Raw genomic sequence first — 20274 nt, 5'->3', positions numbered from 1 at the left:
GTGAGGAAAGAGACAGAAATGGACAAAACGCCCATGCTTATAAATAGGTAGTCATTAGGAAGAAAATGAGACATGGAAGATATGTGTTCTCTGATCTTACAGGACAACAATGGCTGTGTTTGGGAGATCAGGGAAGGGCAAATATTGATCTAAATACTGATCACCTTTGGAAATGTTATTATGGAGGTGTCAAACAATTAATTTTTGTCCATACTCTGTTAGGGATGCAGTATAAAGTTGCACAGGAGACATGCTTAGTAGTGCAGAGAAAGACATAAAAGTCAGAATTACAGAGAGCTTAACTGTGAATGGATATTATTGATATTATTTACTATTCAATACATTGAATTTTCTCCCACCCACCTCTGAAGAACCCTCACTCACCCAACCCATACCATTATGTAGGGTGATTAACTGCATAGAGGGAAAGATGAGCTGCTGTTACTTGCACTTGAAAGTAAAGGAGAAATAACAATAGCTTCAACTGTCTTTTTATGTTTTTCCATCATCTCTGTGGATATCACTTTTTAAGAATCTTTTTTCCCCTCAGCTATTCCCATTGTAGTGCAAGCTTAAGTATGGAAAAGTGCAATCAAGGCTTATTTAGCCTTGGAATGCTTTTTTTTTTTTCTGTTTTGTTTCTCTGCACTTTCTCCCTGATTTTTTCTAGATTTCCCTGGCTTTATTCCATTCTGTAAGTCTGCATTCTGAGACTTCATGTTGCAATGTGGGAAGACGCATGCCAAGAGTAAAACCTGAAACTGAACATGCTGCTGTTCTGAGTTAGGATTTTGTTTAAAATCCTTTTCAGGACTTTTTGAAATCGTTGTTCATTGTAGACTTTTAATGGGATAGTATAGAACTAAACTGATAAGTAACAGTACTTTAAACTGCAATAATTGCAGTAAAATAAAATCCAAAATTCTCCACTAAAAATCTATCACTTAAATACTGTGAAAGAAAGACAATGGAGTATCTCTGTTTTTATTTCGTCTGTAGTATAAAAGTGTCTTTACATTAGTGATACTTGCAAGTTTTAAACAGTCATTCCAAAATGTCTGCATTTTATTTTAGCTGCTGTATTAAAATATGAAAACAATGTGATGAATATTCGTCAGTTCAATTGTTCTCCTCATCCTTACTGGCTACCAAATTTTATGGATGTTTTTACATGGTCCTTGCCATTTGTTGGAGAAAAAGGTATGCAAGAGTTACAGACCAAATAATTTCTTTTCTGTATCTCCCAGTTTGTTGTTGTGAAGGGTTTTTTTGTTTCCTTTTGTTTTTGTTTGACTTGGTGGTTTGTTTGTTTTAATATTTACCAAATAAAGATTAATTTCATAGTTTTTGTGAAGTTGGTTATGTGCGTTTGTCTTTATCAGGTAGACTTCTTGGATGCTTGATTAGAAAGAAAATTTGGTAAAGTTGTTAAGCTGACCCTGATGAGGGTTTTTTTTTGGCACGTGAAGATAGTATGTCCAGGAAAAGATAGACTGAAGTAAAACATGTCCTGCAGTTTTGGCTGTTTTCTTCAGTTGTTTTGGTCAAGATAACCTGTATCTAACAAAGGAAAAGTGTTAATACAAATTATAATTTCCATTGAGTGTATATATACCTGCATTGTTAGGAAGTACCTTTGAACTTCATTTGAAGTCAATATGTAAGGTGTTCATATTTTACAAAAGGCTAGGTTATATATAATTATTAATCTTGTATAGTTACAGGTGTAAACTATGTCGAGATGTTCCTGTAAAATTTTTATTTTATTAGGTAGCTATAACAGATTGACCTTCATTAAAATAACTCTTTTCAGTTATAATTTTTCTTAAAAGATAATTTAGCACAGGTCCACTTTTTTCCGCCCTAGAGTTAATAACTCTAAATCTAGGACACTAGAGCTCCAAGTAGTCTTCAGTTAAAAAGCAATGAGGTTAGAGGCTATTTGGGTCTATTTAAAATGTCTCCATGACAGGAACTGCTCTTTTCATAAAGAAGATATGGAAAGCTCTGTGTATTTCTTTGTGAAATACTCTAGAGATAATCTGTTTACAGTCGTACAGACACAGGATTCTAGGTTTGTTCATGTTGTGTTCATGTTGTCTTCAGTGAGCAGATACAAGCAAATAATTTAAACATTTTTTTGTAATGGTTAGTCCATTCAACATTTTTTTTGTGATTTTTAAACTAAGGGACCTGAAGTTTGAAAGGAGATTTTGTTTCTTTCTCTTACCTGATGATGCAGTAAATAACCCTTTGCCGTTAAAAATTTTAACGGTGTTTATTTTACTTCTGTATAATACTGGTAAGGAGACACCAAGTACTATTAAATAAGTACCTCATTGCCCCACTGTATGCTTAAGACTGCTGGAATAATGGATCTTGTAATTTGTCATGACCTGTGGATATGTGCATGCTTCAACTTTCAATGAAAGATACGGTGCCAATATTGTTTGGTCTACATTGAACAGATCAAAATCAGAATTATTTGTTGTACTTCTTCAGTAAAGTAGAGAGTAGCTCCCAAGAATGGAGAAGAGTAGCATAGCAGATGATACTGGGATTGTATGAAATAGTCACAAATAAATGCAGACAGGAAATTACAAGGTTTCTAAACACCTGATTGAACTTCTGGAATAAGTTTCTAAGCCCTTTAGGAGAAAGAAGAAACTTGACTTTCTTAAGAAAAAGTCTGATGCATGTGTGAAAGATTGAGTGATAGAATAAGGAGATTCCTGGAGGTAGAAAATGTAAGATTTTTGAAACAAGTTTCTGTATCTTCTATGCCAGTGTTTAAGAGGAGTTTGAAAAGACATGGAGTTTGCACCATATTTATGCCATAATATTTTTTTGCTTCACTGCTTCTGCTAAATGCCTGCAGGTGCCAGGAATGGAATAGTTTTCAACTTTTTTACCTAAATTTGAGCTGTCCAAATATTTTCCTATTTATGCAAAATTTACTTCAAATAAAGACTTACCCTGATGTAAAAATACTAATGTACAAGAAGAGAATTCTTTTAGATAAGAACTCCTTGTAAGATAGGAGAGAAAGGTGTGCAGTGTTCTTTTATAGTTGGTGTAATTTCTGGCTTTTTTTTTTTGTGAATTTTTAAAATTCTGTGACAGTGCACATTAAGAAAACCACATTTTAGAGACTAGATTACTGAGCAGAGTTTATGAGGTGGGAAGTTCATTCACTACAGTTGCTGGTGATGAGTTACATCATATGTGCTTTGGAAATATTTAAAATTCTTCAAGCAGTTAATTATTTTTTTTCCATATACAGTTACAGAAATGTTGGTGAATGTTTTGAGCATTTGTTCTGATGATGAACTGATGACAGAGGGAGAAGATCAATTTGACGGTAGGGATTAATTTTAGATATATTTTTTTAATGGAAATAACGTGTGAAACAGTAATTAACATAGTGGTACAATTTATTACCTGAAATTTGAAGAAAATTGCTGTCAAATTTTTCCTTAGGTGATGAGAATTCTGGGGGAGGGAAGGGAATTGTTTTTTCATGTTTGTCATCAAGAAGCAGTGATTGTATCCTTTACAAAAATTCATATGTACCTTGTATTGAAAGCTGAATCTTTGTGAAGAATTCTTAGAATTTGTTGGCACTTTATTTGAAAACAACTAGACTTTAGTATTTGAAACATACTAAACTTACTTTACAGAACTACATCGTCTGATGTATACAATTAGTAAACATCTAAATAGGACATTAATTATCTAGAATAAATTTGTTATAATCTCTTAATTTTCTTAATGATTGCTCTTCAGTGAAGAATTGATAGAGGCAAAAACCAGATACAGTATTTCTTGTGGCAAAGTACTAGAGACTTGAAGTATGAAATGTGTTTAAATCTTGGTGTTTGAGCTTCAAGCATAAAAGTTAGAACTTTGTGTGCATTGTATAACAAGTATTCATGTAATAAATGATAACATCTTGTAAACTATGGTACAGTGGATTGTTAAGATGTTTGTAATGTGATTAAGATGGTGATCAAGAGGCATGTAGCGTTGAGACAGCGCATCATACTTTTTTTTTTTCTGCAGTATTGCTTAACATCAGACCTGAAAGTTTTTCAGACTTGCTTCATTCTGTCCAATAACAGAATTAATTTGTTGGATGGTTTGATGGCGGGGTAGGAAGAAGAAAAGTTTCAGCAGCCTTGGAGAAACACTAAAGATCAGTTATAAAAGATATTTGAAACGTGGTCCAATTCTTACTGTTTGGCAGTTACTGTGTTAAAATTTAGTAGCAGAATTGTGGCGTTCTAAAGTAGCTGTGTGTTTTAGATTGGAATGCATTGGTTATAAGCCACTTGAACTTTGCTGTTATTTACATAAAAAATCAGAAATAGTCTCAAATGTGATCCTGCAAACAGTGAATTTGTTTCTCATGCAAGTAATCATACTGAATTGAACATAAAACAGTTATACCAAACATTTGCAGTATTTAGGGTATGGTGGTGTTCTGGGATGCTAGGATTTAGGTTGTCCAGCATATGTGTGCTCATCAGTTGATTGCATATGCCCTCTCTTTAGTACAATAGATGCAGTTTCCTAATTTGAATTATTTTAATTTTTTGTCTCTAACAATTTCTTTGCTTGGTGTGTATGTCTTAATGCCACCTAGGTACTGTCTACGCTTTATCTTTCTATGTGAATGATTTTTTTTAACTGTTGACTTTTCAAGCTTTCACTTGTTTATCATCAAATTTTAAAATATACTCTACGATTCCACTTCTTGTTCAAAGAAAGCATTTTTAAGTGTTGCAATTTTCCATTTTCTTTTTTTTTCACATTTCTTCACCATTCCTTCTTTATTACCACTGCCAAGTTAAATATCTTTATTTTATTTGTCTCACTCACCTTTTTCTCCATCGTTCACGTCCTTTTTTTCTGGACTCTCCATCTGAAGAGCGACTCATGTATGGCAATAAAAAAGGTACAGACCAGACAGAGTAGGAATGTTTTGAAATATGACTTCATAGAACCTGCTAGTACAAGTATTAATGCAGAAAATATCTTTGTGTTGGAAGACATACAGCACTTTATTACTCGTTTTAAAGGGATGTTTATACAGGTTTGTGAATTTTGTTATCAGAAGTCATATTCCAAGACATCTGTCTTTCTGTGCATGAATTTTTTCCTCCTTTCTTCCATTCCTTCTTTTTTTTTTGTAGAATTTCATTCTCTTTCCTATTTCTAAATCTTTATCTTTGGCCCTGCATGTGTAGGGAGCATTCAGTTGTCTGTCTTGATTTTTAATAATTTTATTGTAAGCATTTTTTAAGATTGTGCATGGAATATATGTTTATAGTGTTCCAAAACCTGGCTTGTCTAGTACTTTAGTTTCCTTCACCTGAGATGTTAAAAAGATACTTTGTATGTTCAATTTTGAAAATGGTTTGATGCAAAATTTCAGAAGTTGTCTACTAATTCCAATTCATAGCCTATCACCTGCTTTTCTGAAATTCCAGGGTAGATATTTCTGTGCAGGAAAATTCTTCTGACCATTACTTACCTAATAGTCAGTTTGCTTTCTGCGTATATTTGTCACTTTAAGAGAGTATTTCTAATATTTGGGAATACATTCAGTTATAGGGATACTTGGAAAGTTTATATGAATTCTTTGAAGCATAATAGTATGAGCATTTCGGAAATTGTTTCTTGTGCAGGCATTAGGAATGGGCAATGGGAGAGTTCTTTGTCATATCCCCTCTAATTTAGGGTGTAATCAAGACTTTCTTCTCCAGGCAGATGCTACTTGACTGTTCTCTGAACTAACCAGGATTCAGTGGCTAGATGTTGTGCAGTGCTGCCTCCTGGAGTAATACATTCTGTGTAATACCATAAACCAGTATTTCTCTTTTTATGGCATAGTGACCTACCAGAGTGGAAATATGGGCCCTAGCAGTGCCTGTAATCTTCTGCCCCTGAATGTTATGGCTCTGCAGCAGTGTAGCCTTCAAGAAACTGGTGTAGATGGGAAGAAAACTGAGTGACTTGCATAGAAGGTGTATGGTCCCTTATCTAGCTCTAGCTTTTACAAAAACTCTGAAAAAGCTTTCTCATTACAGATCTTCAAGCTGTTATTTAATAGTGTTCAGAGAGAGAAATTGAAAACATCTAGAATATTAAAAAGTAACTTTTAAGCTGAATTATTTTCAGTAAATGTTGATTTTTTTATTCAGTCTATCCCCTTGTTTTTTTCAATGGCCTCCTTTTTTTCTTTTTTCTTTTTTTTGTTTGATGTCTGCAGTTCATTAAAGTTGTTCCTTTGTCTAAAAAAACTTAACTCAGCAGTTTGTTTTTTTTTTCTTTTTGTATATTTCATTTAAATGGATTAAGATATTTGTTCTACCCCAGAATTCTTTCATCATGTTCATACAAAGGTTGTCTCTTCCTGCCTTTTTTTCTTTGTCTCTACTACACGTTTTCCTTTTTGTGTGGGTTTTTGTAGCAGTTGTTGTTTACCCCAGTGTGCCCTTATCTTTTGTATTTCATTTGGTTTGGTGTTCAGGATTTGAAGTCCACCCACCCTTCTTTAACAGAAGGCCTTTTGCGTTCTTGCAGCGGTGGTCTGACAAGGTTTACTGTTGTGCTGTTTTGTTATCTCCTCATCTGCCTATACTTTTTTGGGGGACCTGGGCTGTCCGCAAAAGGAAAGCAGGATGACTTTGACTATTATACATTGAACAAAACAAAAACCAGTGTTGAAGAAAGGCACTTATGTTTTTATAATATCAGTGCAGGCAAAGGTAGCTTTCGTTCCAAACCCAAAGCCTCCTTTCAGAATTTTGTCTTCACTTTTATCTGTCACAAATGGTATTTCTGTGCTCTGTGGAATATGCAGTATTTACTCTGTATCTTTGGTATTTGTAATTTCTGCAAGTGATGCAAACCTAAGATATATAGAACGTAGAATTAGTCGGTAAAGGAGGTAACACTGCAATTCTTTGGCATTTTATTTTTGGTTTTTAGTTTGTGCAGGTGTATGTTTTGGGAAGTTGACTTAAAAACAAGAAAATCAACAACTGTTTTCTCATGGACAGCTGTGTAAGAATTAGCAACTAGTTTTTTTTTGTGGCTTCTGTATTGAGCTACGTAGCTACATCCTAATGAACACAGATGCCAGTGAATAATTTGATGCATAAAATTAGGCAGATGAATTATCATAGTTACTCTGTTGTAATGACAGTAATTTAGATGCTTGCTAGCTTTAGCAAATCATTGTGAACATCCTAAAAGTTTTTGTGTGTGTTTTGTGGACACGGAGGGTGATGATGGTTTTGGTGGTATTCTGAAGCCAGAATTTTATAATGTGGTGTTTTGTAAGTGTTTGGGTACTGGCCTCCTGTGAAGAATACTGAATTTAAACAGTTGTATTGAATTTGATATGCTGTGAAATGGTGGCTTTGTAAATATCAATGAGCTTGAGACTCTCTCTTATTCCATTGAAAGTAGGTACAGCTGCTGCACGGAAAGAAATAATCAGAAACAAAATTCGTGCAATTGGCAAGATGGCAAGAGTCTTCTCTGTTCTCAGGTACTTGGGTGGTTTATGCTTTCCTAAAACCCCTCTTAATATGTATATTAGGAAAACATACCTCTATTCCAGGGTAATAGATACCAAATGTTTTTCAGAGAGGTCATTGTGTATCAGAATCTTATTTTGCATATAGACGCACCCCATTGATGTTGGTATTTTTGGTTAAAAATATTTTTAAGTTATTTTTGAGACATGCCCAGGCATTAACTACAAGTGTTGGAAAGGCAATAGCAAAATAGAGATACTGAAATCAAAGGTGTGAAGGAGAAGGTCTGGGCTGGCTGGGAAAATTTCTGTCATAACTGAAAGTTCAGGACTTTGTGTTGGTGGTTGTTGTTGTTGGGGGGGTGGGTTAGTTGCTGGTTTGGGACTCACTTATTTGTTTGCTTCCAGCTTTTAAAAAATACCGTTTTCTCCTGCTGGTCTAGACATAGAGATTTCGCAATCACATTTACCCAAAATAGTAGTAGTATGTTACAGTACATGTATCGTGTGTGTGTTTGTGTGTGTATAGCTTTCCACAGACTATAATTGTTCAAATAGGGATATTTTTTTTGAAGTTGGTATCTCCTGAAGCTCAGACACGTTCAGTGAAATTGTGGGTTGTTTTATGGCACTGAGTTATGCACAGTACCTCATGAGGCATTCAAAATTAATGAGCCTGCACACGAATAATTGCTTATAAGTTATTTCAGAAGTAATCAGTGTTTATAACTCCTAGACAGGAAAGAATAGTATAGCATAGAAATATTTGTTGATGATTAAATTGAATTTGTTGTTGATTAAATTTGAATTTGCATTAGCCATGGCATGGATAAAGGACAGCAAAAATAGGCTCTCCCTTTCCCCATTTCTTATTTTGCTTTAATACAGGTATTCATGAGCAGGTACTTAAGTTTTTGTTACTGTTGTTTTTTCTTACACCAGGGAGGAGAGTGAAAGTGTGCTGACACTCAAGGGTTTGACTCCCACTGGAATGTTACCTAGTGGAGTGTTGGCTGGAGGACGACAGACCCTGCAAAGTGGTAATGATGTTATGCAACTTGCTGTGCCTCAGATGGACTGGGGCACATCTCACTCTTTTGCTAACACTACACATAATGCATGCAGGGAATTTCTTATGCTTTTCAGTTCTTGTCTTAGCGGCTGAAATAAGCATAGTGTTATGTGTTAATCAGGCAATGTGAAATGGATACTTAACCAGGGTATAAAACTAAAAGCAATTGAGTTCAGCCGTGTCAGGCCACATTTTTCAGACTTCGAGCTTCCATAGTTTACAATTTTTCAGGTGATGCAGATGTCTCAGGTGGAGTGACCTTATAAATCTGATATTAAGGTATTTGGTTGTTACAGATACAAGAATTACAATGTAATTTTGCATCCTTACTTGTCTGCTTTCCATTAAAATGATTTTATCATAGATGTATTAGTATTTTCATTGACGATGTCAAATTCTCACTGATAATAATCTTAACAAATAACTACAGGCTGCAGAGTTCCATATTACACTCCATTGATAGATTGATATGTGCTACGTTTTGTACCCTGGTAATTAATGCCAAAGTTTGTTCTCTATGTTGTTTGTCAAATGTTCTATGTATAATTGACCTCCCTGAATTGTCCTTGTAACATGCTGTTTCCTTCCTCTGCAGATGTAGCTGCTTTCTTAGATCTGTCTGTCTCTCTCTAGGTATAGATGTATGTCTGTATAAGTGTTAAAATTAAACCACTATCCCAGACACTTGTCTGTCTCTTGATGTAGAAGCAATGTTGTAGCACCTTGTTTTTGAGGTTTGCTGCATTTGCTGCTGCACATTGTCTGTGCATTTTGAACAATAATGTACTTGAAAAGTATTCAGTAATTGTTATAAAATCAGTTGAGAATAAAGGGATTGAATTTAAAACTTGTAAATAAATCAAAATAAAAGGGTGTTATTAAGTGTGCATATATTTTTTGCATGAAAATAAAAAGAACTCTATACAAAATATACCTGTAATCTGGCTCATTGAATATTTTGTAAAAGGTTTTTCTTCTTTTTTCTTTTAGTTTGTTGAATCATTGGATCATATTTTTCACAAGGCCCATAAACAATTAGCTAGGCTTAGGAAGAACACTGTGAGATTGTACCAAATGTATTACAAAATGAAGTCCAGGTTTCTGTTCACAGCAATGGATAACTAAAATATATCCATCTGAAACTGGACTTCCTATCAGCAGCACTCAACATAAATTATTCAATGACAAAAGATATATCAAAAGATATTTTTATTTGCCAATCTTAGGTTTTAATAGAACGTATAAAAATGTCATATTTGACCAATTAATTTTATAGCAGTTGAAAGACTGTGATATATTGATGAACTGAATACCATTTTTTATACAATCTCTTTTCCAAGAGTTGCTGCTTTTCTCATTTTGGGATTTAGGATATTTATGTGTATACTTTTAAATTTTCTATGTAGCGGTTTTTTGTTTTTTAAACCCTTTCACTACATTTTCTATTAAACTATCAAAGCTGTTCTCTTATAGCTTTGAAACATGAATGTCACATTTTAAGTCATTTCTCAGTGGACATATAATGTCTGCAAGTAAATTTATATGTCCAGTGTGTGTATGTAATTGTTTTGTGAATGTCTATAACAAGAAGTGATGTATGTTTCCTAATCCATCCAACTTTTTCAAAAGCATATGTCCTAGTTTTAATTTTCATTGTTTAATAAGATACTTTATATGCTTAAAAGAGTTCGTACTCCTCTCATTCATTTAAGAGATTTTTAACCATGTTGCATTGCAAATATTAGAGAGGATCAAACTGACTAGAAAATTTTTTAACATAAAACTTTGTACCGTTATTGAAAATGTGGGTTGTTTGGAAAGTATGCAAAATGCATTTTGGATTTTTGTGGTTTTTTTTTTTATTTTTATTTTTTAATTTTTTTACTAGAATTTTTGATGGCAATATTCCTTGAAGCATTACATTAATATACCTCATTTGTTTAATCATGTTGATTGTTCAAAATAACTCATGCTGACTGTGAGTTCTCCTTAAATTGCAGTAACTTCTTTTTACCGATAAGAATTTTACTGTCTCATTTTTCAAAAAGAAGTTTTCAAATTTACTATGCTCAACTGCAAAACTAAAAGTAAACCAAAAATAAAATAAAACTTCACTAACTGATACTTTACTAAGCCTTCACAATATCAGTGAATTCATATTCTTGGCAAAATATGGTCACTGATAGCGTAGTAGGATTTTTGTATTAGAAATTTTTAATTACTTCTTGAAGGATATTGCAGTGTGTTGATCAATATACTATCAATAACTTAAATCCCTAGATTTGGGAAAATAAATAATATTCATTGTCGTACTCTTTTTGCTTATCCTATTTTATTCATGAAAAAATTCACGAAGATCTATGTGGGCTGTTTCCCAGTAAATCTCTAAGAAGCTGAGAGAAAGTTATAAGAAATTGGAGTGTATGTCTACATTCCTCTAGAGATCTGGGCGGAAATTTTTTTATCAGGCCAAAATATATGCAAACATTGCATATGTATTGCATTAATGGTGTCTTAGTTGCTTTGAATTGGATTACATTCAGATCCAGCTTCATCTTTTGGGGTAGTAAAATCTGAATTGCAATGGTAATTTATTTTGAAGCATCAGTAAATAAGCACAATAAATTCTTAATGTCAGTAACGCATTTTGTGCTAGATCTTAGCATATACCAATACTGTTTCAAGAATTTGTTCAACCATGCCTGCTGTCTTTGGTAAGATAGAGGCCATTCTCATAGAAGGAGTGAAGCTTGTTGGCATTGATGTGATGCAGAGTGGGGCACCAAAAATGTTAATCAATCTAATACAACTGCTTTATGGCGGATGGTTGAACAGATTCGTACTGCAAAAGAGAGGATTCTGAGGGTAAAATAGAAATTTTAACTGCAGTGAAAGCATTAAACAAAGACAAACAAAGATAATTTTGAAAATTAATGTAAAACTACATCCTATAGAAGGAGTCGATATCTGATTTTTTTTTTCTAGAAACACATGGATATATTTTTTGAAAAAGAATCAAAAATTATTTCTAGATAGCTTTATTTTACTAGGATAAAAATACACTTTGAGAAATTATAGCCTTTGATATGTCTCTATAAACTCTGGATTTATGGTTTTGATTAATTACATTACTTACATTATAGAATCTCAAATGTTAAAGACCATACTTAAGTATCATTGCCTAGTGAACTATGAACTGAAATAGTCAACCTCTGTTTAAAACAACAAAACTACCCTAAAAAGCCTTATTCAGCACATAAAAAGCCACAAGCCTAAATTTAAAATCTTAATACTTCCACAGAAATCAGTTTAATTAGACAAATACTTCTTGATCAGAGTCATTGCTAACCTTACTATTAGTCAGAGTGACGAGAATTTTTTTTTTTTGATTTTGTATTGTAAGTTGACAACAATTTTGTATCAGATCTGTCTCCTAAGTAAAACAGGGCGAGAGTTGGAGTTGAGAATGGAAATGCTTAAAATTTGCTGGGAAGGTGAGAATTTTCAGAATGAAGAGTTCAGGTTTATAAAATATATGATGCAGTATTTTTTCTAGATTTATCAGGATCTATCAAGGATATAGTTTTAATTTAGAGGTACCTGCAAAAGAGAATCCAACAAAATTATATTCCAAATTGAGTCTTTACAGTGTGTTTTTTAAGCGATTGTATTTTCCAGTCAGTTTGTTCTTTTATGTCAAGGTGAAAGTTCTCTTTTCTTAAGTGCATTGTATATTCCAAGATATATTTTGGAGATAAGGTAGTGATAAAAGTAGAATGAATTTGGAGTAAATTTTAAAATCTGTATTTATTATGAAGCTACATAATTTACAGAGATAAATCAGTATTCATGATCTTTTCAGGAAAAGATTGAAAACAAAGACTTCACGGGTAACGGGAAATGGTGGAAAGAGGTGGTTTTTTTGACGTAGTTTTATATTTACATGGCAAATTGGTTATAGTATGAAAGTATGTATTTGGTAACTTTCTAAAATAATTCTTTTATTTTTTACAAAATGAGAAAGCTTTTTCACTAATATAAACATAAATAGTGATCTGTTCAAGTGGCTTTTTGATATAATTCTGGGATTCCCCTTGCCTCTTTAGATTTGCACGAGATTTTTTTATTATTACTTTTTTTGGCAGCTGGGAATGTGCAGTATGTAAAAATTAAAATGCTGCATTACCCTTACGTATTCCACATAATCTTATTATGAATTCAAGTTTTTTATTTTATTTTTTAGAACATCTCATTGGAAATGATAATTTGCTGTAATAGGTTAAGGCAGAGTGTAGGCAGTTGATGATACATCTGCTGTGTCTGGTTTATGCTCAGTAGGAAACGAGAAGTACTAAGCTTTTAATTCACCTTAAAGAATTCTATTCTTCAGCACATACGAAGCACAAGCCTAAATTTAAAATTTTCTTCTTATTAAAATTTTCTTAATTTAGCTAGTTTGCTTAACACTCGCTTGAATACTCCTTAATGATATCCTTTGTTATTAATCTGTATCAAGCACCACGAAAGTAGGTTTACAACTATGTATACAATTTTTTTTGTTAAAGTATATTACTTTATGATATTAAGAGGCATGGTAAATAGTAGGGGAGGTAAAAAGTTGTTACCATTATTGAAATTTAGCTACTATTTAGATTTTAGTTACAAGTGGTTTATTTGTCTGGTCTAATAGAAGATGATTTTGATGTCCTGATAGCCTTATGTTATAGCTTTGACTTTAGATCTAAAACAATAAACAATGGAAAAATCTTACACCTACGACATTACAGCATTTGTCGTGGTTACTTAGTTCAAAAAAATAGTAAGCTAGGTTTTTATTCTTATCCACATAAAGTCATCCACCAAGACTATGTTAAATCGAGAGCTCTTCCTGCTCTAGACTCCGTTGTGGATTCAACTAAAAAATTTATGAGGCTTTGTAAATATGACTTGCTAAATTTGTCTTTTATGGTTTAAATTTCACAGTTCAGTTCTCAGAGATACCCATTTAAGCATAAAATACGGTGAGAAATTGAACAACTAGTTTAACCTCAGGGAGCTAGCCATAACAAGAAAAACATGTTATTAGAACACTGACAGTGTTGTATTTATTGCATATTTCCTGGTAATTTAATGAAGCTCAGTAATACATTTTAATCTTCAGAAAGAGTAATCTCATAGATTTTCTTTTTAACCATACTATAACTTTAACATTAGTTGAAATTTTATGTTGCTGCTTTAAAATATATACATATCTTTTAGAAATGTACATTTAAAACCATAAATGAAGTTCCAGTAATTAGTGTTTCTCTTGATATATTTTTAGTTGATAAATTGTAATAGTTAAAATGTAGGAGAAATTTCACTTTAAGCTTAAAAACAACCCCCAAAACCTTAATTATAATTTTAAATAATTGTAATCTAATCTGGCGTAGCATATTATATTAAATTGATCATTGCCTTTTCTGCTATGCGATATTACACTCTTCATCTTTCTCATTCATTTTGCATGCATCTGCTCACTTCTGTACAGCCACTGTAGAGGCAATTGAGGCTGAAAAAGGTATGATCAGAGTCTTTGCCATTGGCAGAGATCTGTGGTGTCTGGGAGGGAATTCAAAAGTACTCTGTGTGGGTGTGTTTTACTTTCAACTTGCACAAGCAGAGATGAATCAACTGTATTGATTCATCCCTTTGACATGTAACATTCATTTCTGGCCTCAGGATGATGATTATCTTTAATATTTTAGGGATATTCTTGGGGTTTGGGGTCTTTTGTTTGTTTGTTTTTACAAAATATGCAATAGGTTTTTGTATAATAGCATGTTGTGATACGTGGTGTTGTCTTGAAATCGTTAAAATGATAGTGTTTAGTGTGGTTTTTTTCTGCATTCAACTGCAAGGGTTTGTTGGGGGGGGTGGGTTACCTGTGGAAGGAGGGTTTATGCATGCCTTTTCTCATAAAAACAATTTTTAATGGCTTTGAACGTAATTTTTTAAAAACTTCCTCTGTTCTGGTAGTGCAAGACATACAACCGTAATTTTTTTTTCCTATGGGTTTTGCACATAATTTGATGACCAAATTTATTTCCAGTATATAGGCTAACATACCGGTATGAGGCGTATTAAATTCCATGGATTATCAGTGCTTCTGTGCTAAATAAGCTGTTGTATGTACGTCCTTTTTAGCAGCGTTGAGTAAAATGCCTTCAGATTATTTGGTATTCAAGTACTCAAATTCAGATTGTTGAAGTTTTTTCATAGACCCTTTAATTTCCTCTTGCTCTATGTTCAATGAAGTGAATGACAAACAGCATAGCAATTGGGACAGCTACCTTTGTGTGTATTCTGATTTGGATGCAAAGCACCATTTAATAACTGCATTGTTTGTTTTTTAATTAAGGAAGTCAGATGTCCAAAAATATAAACGAGGGCCATATTCTGTTCTCTCACACACGTGCAAGAGGTTCCGTTGTTGTGAGTGGAAAGCTGTACTTAAATCTCCAAAGAATTATTTCATCCCAAAGGCTTCGGTCTTACTATGTGGTCAACCATTTTCAGGTCTAAATTCAACTACAGACCTCATTCATTAAAATAATCAGTAGAAAAATAATACCTATTTTCTATACGTATTTTAAATACATACGTATTTAAACGATTCCATTGTTTGAACACAGTGCTAACCCAGTGATTGTGGTTGTGTCCATTTCCATCATCCACATGATTAGCACAGAGTGTGATCCATATCCCGCAGTTTTGCCTGCATGAAAACTGCAGGATCAGGCCATCAGCGTGTATGCAGGACATAAATCTCCTGTTACTTTTGTAGCCCTTTGCTGCTTTGCCTCCACCGCACTTGCTGTGCTGCTTAGATCTTACTGACATTCCATTGAAGACAACAGGGATGTTAAAAGATAAGCCTGATGAACTTGACAGCAGAAGCAATTGGTGCTTAGAGCTGGCCACACCAGGGACATGCAGAAGCAATCAAGTGGGCTTAAGCGCCTTGATTCCTACTTGCAGAATATTTGCCATACTGTGTTCTTTTTGTTATAAACCGAGATCATGATAGCCATATCAGGAGAGCAGATTAGAGAAGCTTTTACGTAGTACAGATACAGAGACACACATTTCTTTGGTTGATTTCTTACCTGTTTTTAAACATCATTTATTAGAAAAAGTGTATGCTTTCAACTTATTTTTCCATTACTGACATATCAAATTTGCATTTTGTTAAGCAATACGAGGATTCTCTCCGCAACATAAAATCTGCAGTTTTGAAGAAGCAAAAGGTTTGGATAGGATCAATGAGAGAATGCCACCAAGAAAAGATGCTCTTCAACAAGATGGTATTAATACTATAAACGCAACAAATGCCAATGGAAACAATGGAACTGGCAACAACAATGCACAGTGACCACGTCAACTTCTGGTTTACTCACTTATGTCTTGCCTGAGAATTCCTAGATTACTGCTTTTTGATGTGACAACAGATGAAATAGCCAGGGGGATCAGCTGAAGTGACCACTTAGTAAGAGGTGGAAAACCAACTAACTTGATCCTGCTGAAGAAAAACCATCGTGCTTTTGAGACAACAGCCCCTCTCCTCACATGGTGACACAACCTCCTGGGAGCATGCTTCGTGGATTTACACACAGTCCATCGCCGGCTGCTGCATCTTCAGAAGAGATCTGAGGAGAGAATCGGGCTGTTATCGCTAAAGCACATCTAGACTAGCATCTTACGCTTATTGTTGTCAACACTTTAAGTTTACAAATGGGATTTTCTTTCAGTAGAGGTAGCTCGTTTGTTTGTTTTTTTTAAATCAGACTTTCAAATACAACCCTAAGAGCTAACTATTTATTAATGGACATCAGTTTCATGAAATGTCTTTAAAACAACAGATTAGAAAGGTCTTAAAATATCTGAGGCTGCAAAAACTGTATTTTAAATGGAAAAAAATGCCAAAAAAAAATCTCAGTTGGTCATTCTGTAAAATGCTGACCTCAGGTTTACTCCTTAGATGTTGCTAATTCTATATTTTATTCACTGTGTTTTTTAGTTACAGCTTATCAGAAGATTTCTATGTAGGAATGTTTATTACTTGAACACAGATTTTAAGAAATATTTAATTTAGAAACATTTTTGCCCAGCTTTTTCAAGACTCTTCCCCATCTTGAATTTTAAAAAAATATATATACTAATTTTAAAAGTAAGAAAAATATGGAAGTGTTAATTTTAAGGTACTTTTAATTGAACTTTGTACATTGTTTAAGGAAATTTTGATTCATATCAAGTCTGTAAAGCTTGGCATTGTATTTTGTGTATGCATGTTTTCATTTTGCAAATATTTAATATATAGACCTATGATGTACATCTATAGGTTACGTAGATGTTATGGGTACTTTTACTTTATTGTGAGTATTACAGTTGCATAAATAGCTAGTAATCACTGGGCTGAATAGCTGCAAGCTTTTTATTATTTTTTAAGCTGCAAAGGAAACTGAAACCATTGGGCATACTTTTTGTTCTAGGCAAAGCAGCACGTAAGCAATTGCTCTGTTCAACTGCTAAGGCATTAGTGAAAGTGTAAACTTGAGACTGCATGTATTTTGATATCTACAGGACTGCTTGGTTAAAATAAAAATTGAAGCCCTGTGCTAATTTGTTCACAAATAATGGACTGTACTGATTGCCACTGTACTTTGTTACCTATTTTGACATTTGCTACGTGTCCTTCTCATCCCCTGGAACACAACTTGAAACTTATGTCACTAGAGTTCATCTCCCTTTTTTTTTTTTGTTTGCCATGAAGTACGATCTGTACGTACCCCTGTCAAAGTTGGAAATTTTATGCATGTTCTGAACTATTCAAGTATTTTATAAACAGTAGCACACAATAAATTTTGTGTATGGGCTGCGGCTCTTATCATTGTGTATTGGTTTTATTTGGCATACTTAGGTCTAATCTGACTCTGAAAATTGTTTTGAAATGAAATACTGTTCAACATTTAAGCTATTGAAAATACAGCCTAAGAGGTGAGATTTAGCTTGCAAAGAACTAGTTTACCGTAAATGCTGTTTAATTAAGATATTACTCCTGCTTTTTTCTCCTTTTTTTTTTTTTTTTGAGTTCTTTCTCATATATTAAGCACCTGAACATTTTCTGTGTGCTAGACTGGACATCCATTGTTAGTTTGTACAGAGTTGTAAGAGCAGTGTTAGTTTTTTATAGAGGGGCTGTGAAGCACAGCCACATCTTGTTTGTTGCTTCGACTAAGTGTGTTCAAGACACTAGTGAAGTGTGTTGGGACTGCTTTGGGAGGGGCTGTTTGTTTTGACAGTCAGCAAAGTTATCTGATCTTCTCTTGGTATATTGTCTTTGAAGTATGTAGGGCAAACTGCTGAGCAGGATGAGAATGAAGAAAAAAATGACACGTGGGATTTTAATGATTTTTTGATTTTACTTTATTGCAGATGTGTTCTGATTGGAAACTATTCTCAAAGTTTGTGTGCAGAAGATCAAGTCAAAAAATGGTAAGTTTTTTTTATGAAACAACCTCCATACTAGTGAGCTGTACAGTCTATGTGTGATGTTGTGATAGAGCAGACCAAACGCATGCTACTGAAGTACAACTGAGATTTTACATGGCAAACAATATGATGGTACCTTCCTCCTTGTAAGCACTAATGAAAACGTCTCAGTCTCACAAGACAGTATATCCATGATTTGATACTCAGATCTTAGTTCCCATTACGATTCTGACTAGCTGGAATTGTGTGCACAGAGAAAATACAAATTCAGTCCTTGTGTGGAAGGAGCTCGCGGTAATTGGAGAGAACAGCTTCTTGTCCAGCAGTCAGTGCTCTGATTCCCCAACAGTAATCAGTTGTATGGGTAGTTTTTACCAGGTATGAAGGCAGAGGTACAGTAAAGGAAACTTTCTGGGCAATTTTTATCAGTCTCTTCTCTCGTGCTGTGTACTTTCGTGTTGCCCTTTAAGCAAGCCCTCAGGTGACAGGATTGTGTCTGTGGGCCTTCTCTGTTTAGGAAGTAAGTACTCATTTTTTGCTGCTGTGTTTCTGAAAGGTGGAGCCTGCAGCTGTCTCTAATTCTTTTATTGTTGACGAGAAAAAAAAATGTATCCTCCCTTCCAGAAAACTGTAAGTAGTTTTGCTTTGTTTTCTGCTTTCAGTGTTTTAAGTGGGGGGAGGCTCTGTGTGTCATTAGTCTATTCTTGGGTTAGGAGGGGAGAATGCTAGGAAAATAAATTTGTGAACCGAAGGATGCAAGTAGCAAAGCATGGATGGTTCCTGGCTCATGCCAGAGCAGTCACTGCTTTCTTCTGCTCCACTGCATGGGGCTCAGTGGGCAACCCCAGACGGCTGAGAGTCCTGGCTACATCCTGCCCTGAGCTGCTGGTTCTCAACAGCACCTGTAGTGCTGCGACCTGCAATGAGGATTCAGAGATGGCTGGGGATTGGGGGGAGGTGTTCCAGCTGCTCTGAGAAATCTAAATGCATTTTAGTGAAACTGAAAAGCGGGCCTGAAAATACAGAATGTGTTTGAGTGTGGTGTTCTGGGGTCATGCCAAAACAGGACTTCGTGCTGTCGGGAAGCTTGCTGCCACCTGGTGAGCCAAACAGGGAAGATCAGCCTAATTTACATACTCTCCTTACATTTAGTTAAATGGTGAATATAATAACCTCACCATCTGAAATTACTTAGTGTTAAATAATAGTTTTCCTTTCAAAGCTAATTAAATTCCAAATTGTGAAATTGAAAAACTTAATTGTGAAGAAGATTGGCCTTTTTAGCAAAAAGACAAGTGATTGGGATCGGGGATACTTTTTTCTTTGAGGTAGAATCCTGGTTTGAGTCTGAACAGTTTTTAAGAGACATAGTCTCATAAATGGCTTTCTTTTTTCTAATGTTTAATCTTGAAACACCATTATATTAGTTATATGTAAAAATCAGGCTCTTTCAGAGGCAGGATAGATAGTATTCGTCATAGTATTGTTCATTCTTTTCTTGCCATCGCTTCATTCAATTTTTATTACCCATTTAATAATTCTTAATTAGTAGCATGTAAGAAAAATAACTTTTTGCCATAAAACACGTGAATGGCATTAGGACATAGAAGTCTCTTCATCTGTTCGTTTTCTTGTAGTAACAGGATGTATGACCCAGATTTAATCAACATTCTGCTTTGCATGACAAATAAATTCGTGGGGATATTTGAGTTGCATGAAAAGATGCAGGTGCATTAAATATGCTTTAATTATTAAATGCAAAGTTTCTTCACATGTAAGGAAGTTTGCTCAAGAGCAAAGAAACAAGAACCAAAGCTCGTGAGAGTCTTGGTCATGCTTGGAAGCCTATTGACAGATATATACATATATATATATATATATATATATATATATATATATATATATATCTCAAGTGTGTGTGTGTGTATATATGTATATATACACATATCTCACAGTGGATGCTTGCCCCAATGATGACCAAAGTAATACACAGTGGAATGTCCTTTAGTCTCCCCAAATCAACTTCTGTCGTTCACATTTGGATTATTTAGCTTCAATCTGACTCAGAAATTTTAAATTGGACTGTGTTTCTAAGTGTAATATCAGGAAACATTTGAAGTCA

General features: G+C 34.1%; 1 protein-coding gene across 7 annotated transcripts in view; it reads left to right on the top strand.

Annotated features, from left to right (window-relative positions):
• The window catches only part of PPP3CB (protein phosphatase 3 catalytic subunit beta), a 52243-nt gene that overhangs the window by 27669 nt on the left and 4300 nt on the right, over positions 1–20274 (top strand). For 2 of the 7 annotated variants that reach the window (XM_040564344.1, XM_040564349.1), the window contains exons 9-14: positions 1075–1200; positions 3284–3361; positions 7477–7561; positions 8492–8589; positions 14152–14181; positions 15857–17547. In XM_040564344.1, the coding sequence (XP_040420278.1) occupies positions 1075–1200; positions 3284–3361; positions 7477–7561; positions 8492–8589; positions 14152–14181; positions 15857–16035 (596 nt within the window). In that variant the 3' untranslated portion in view covers positions 16036–17547. Of the gene's footprint in view, positions 1–1074; positions 1201–3283; positions 3362–7476; positions 7562–8491; positions 8590–14151; positions 14182–15856; positions 17548–18095; positions 19943–20274 lie in introns of those variants that run through there. The other 5 variants (XR_005821729.1, XM_040564345.1, XM_040564348.1 and 2 more) reach the window with 5 other exon arrangements.

The sequence above is a fragment of the Cygnus olor genome, chromosome 7, assembly GCF_009769625.2.
Source record: "Cygnus olor isolate bCygOlo1 chromosome 7, bCygOlo1.pri.v2, whole genome shotgun sequence".
Lineage (NCBI taxonomy): Eukaryota > Metazoa > Chordata > Aves > Anseriformes > Anatidae > Cygnus > Cygnus olor.
This window is presented reverse-complemented; position numbering and strand designations above follow the sequence as displayed.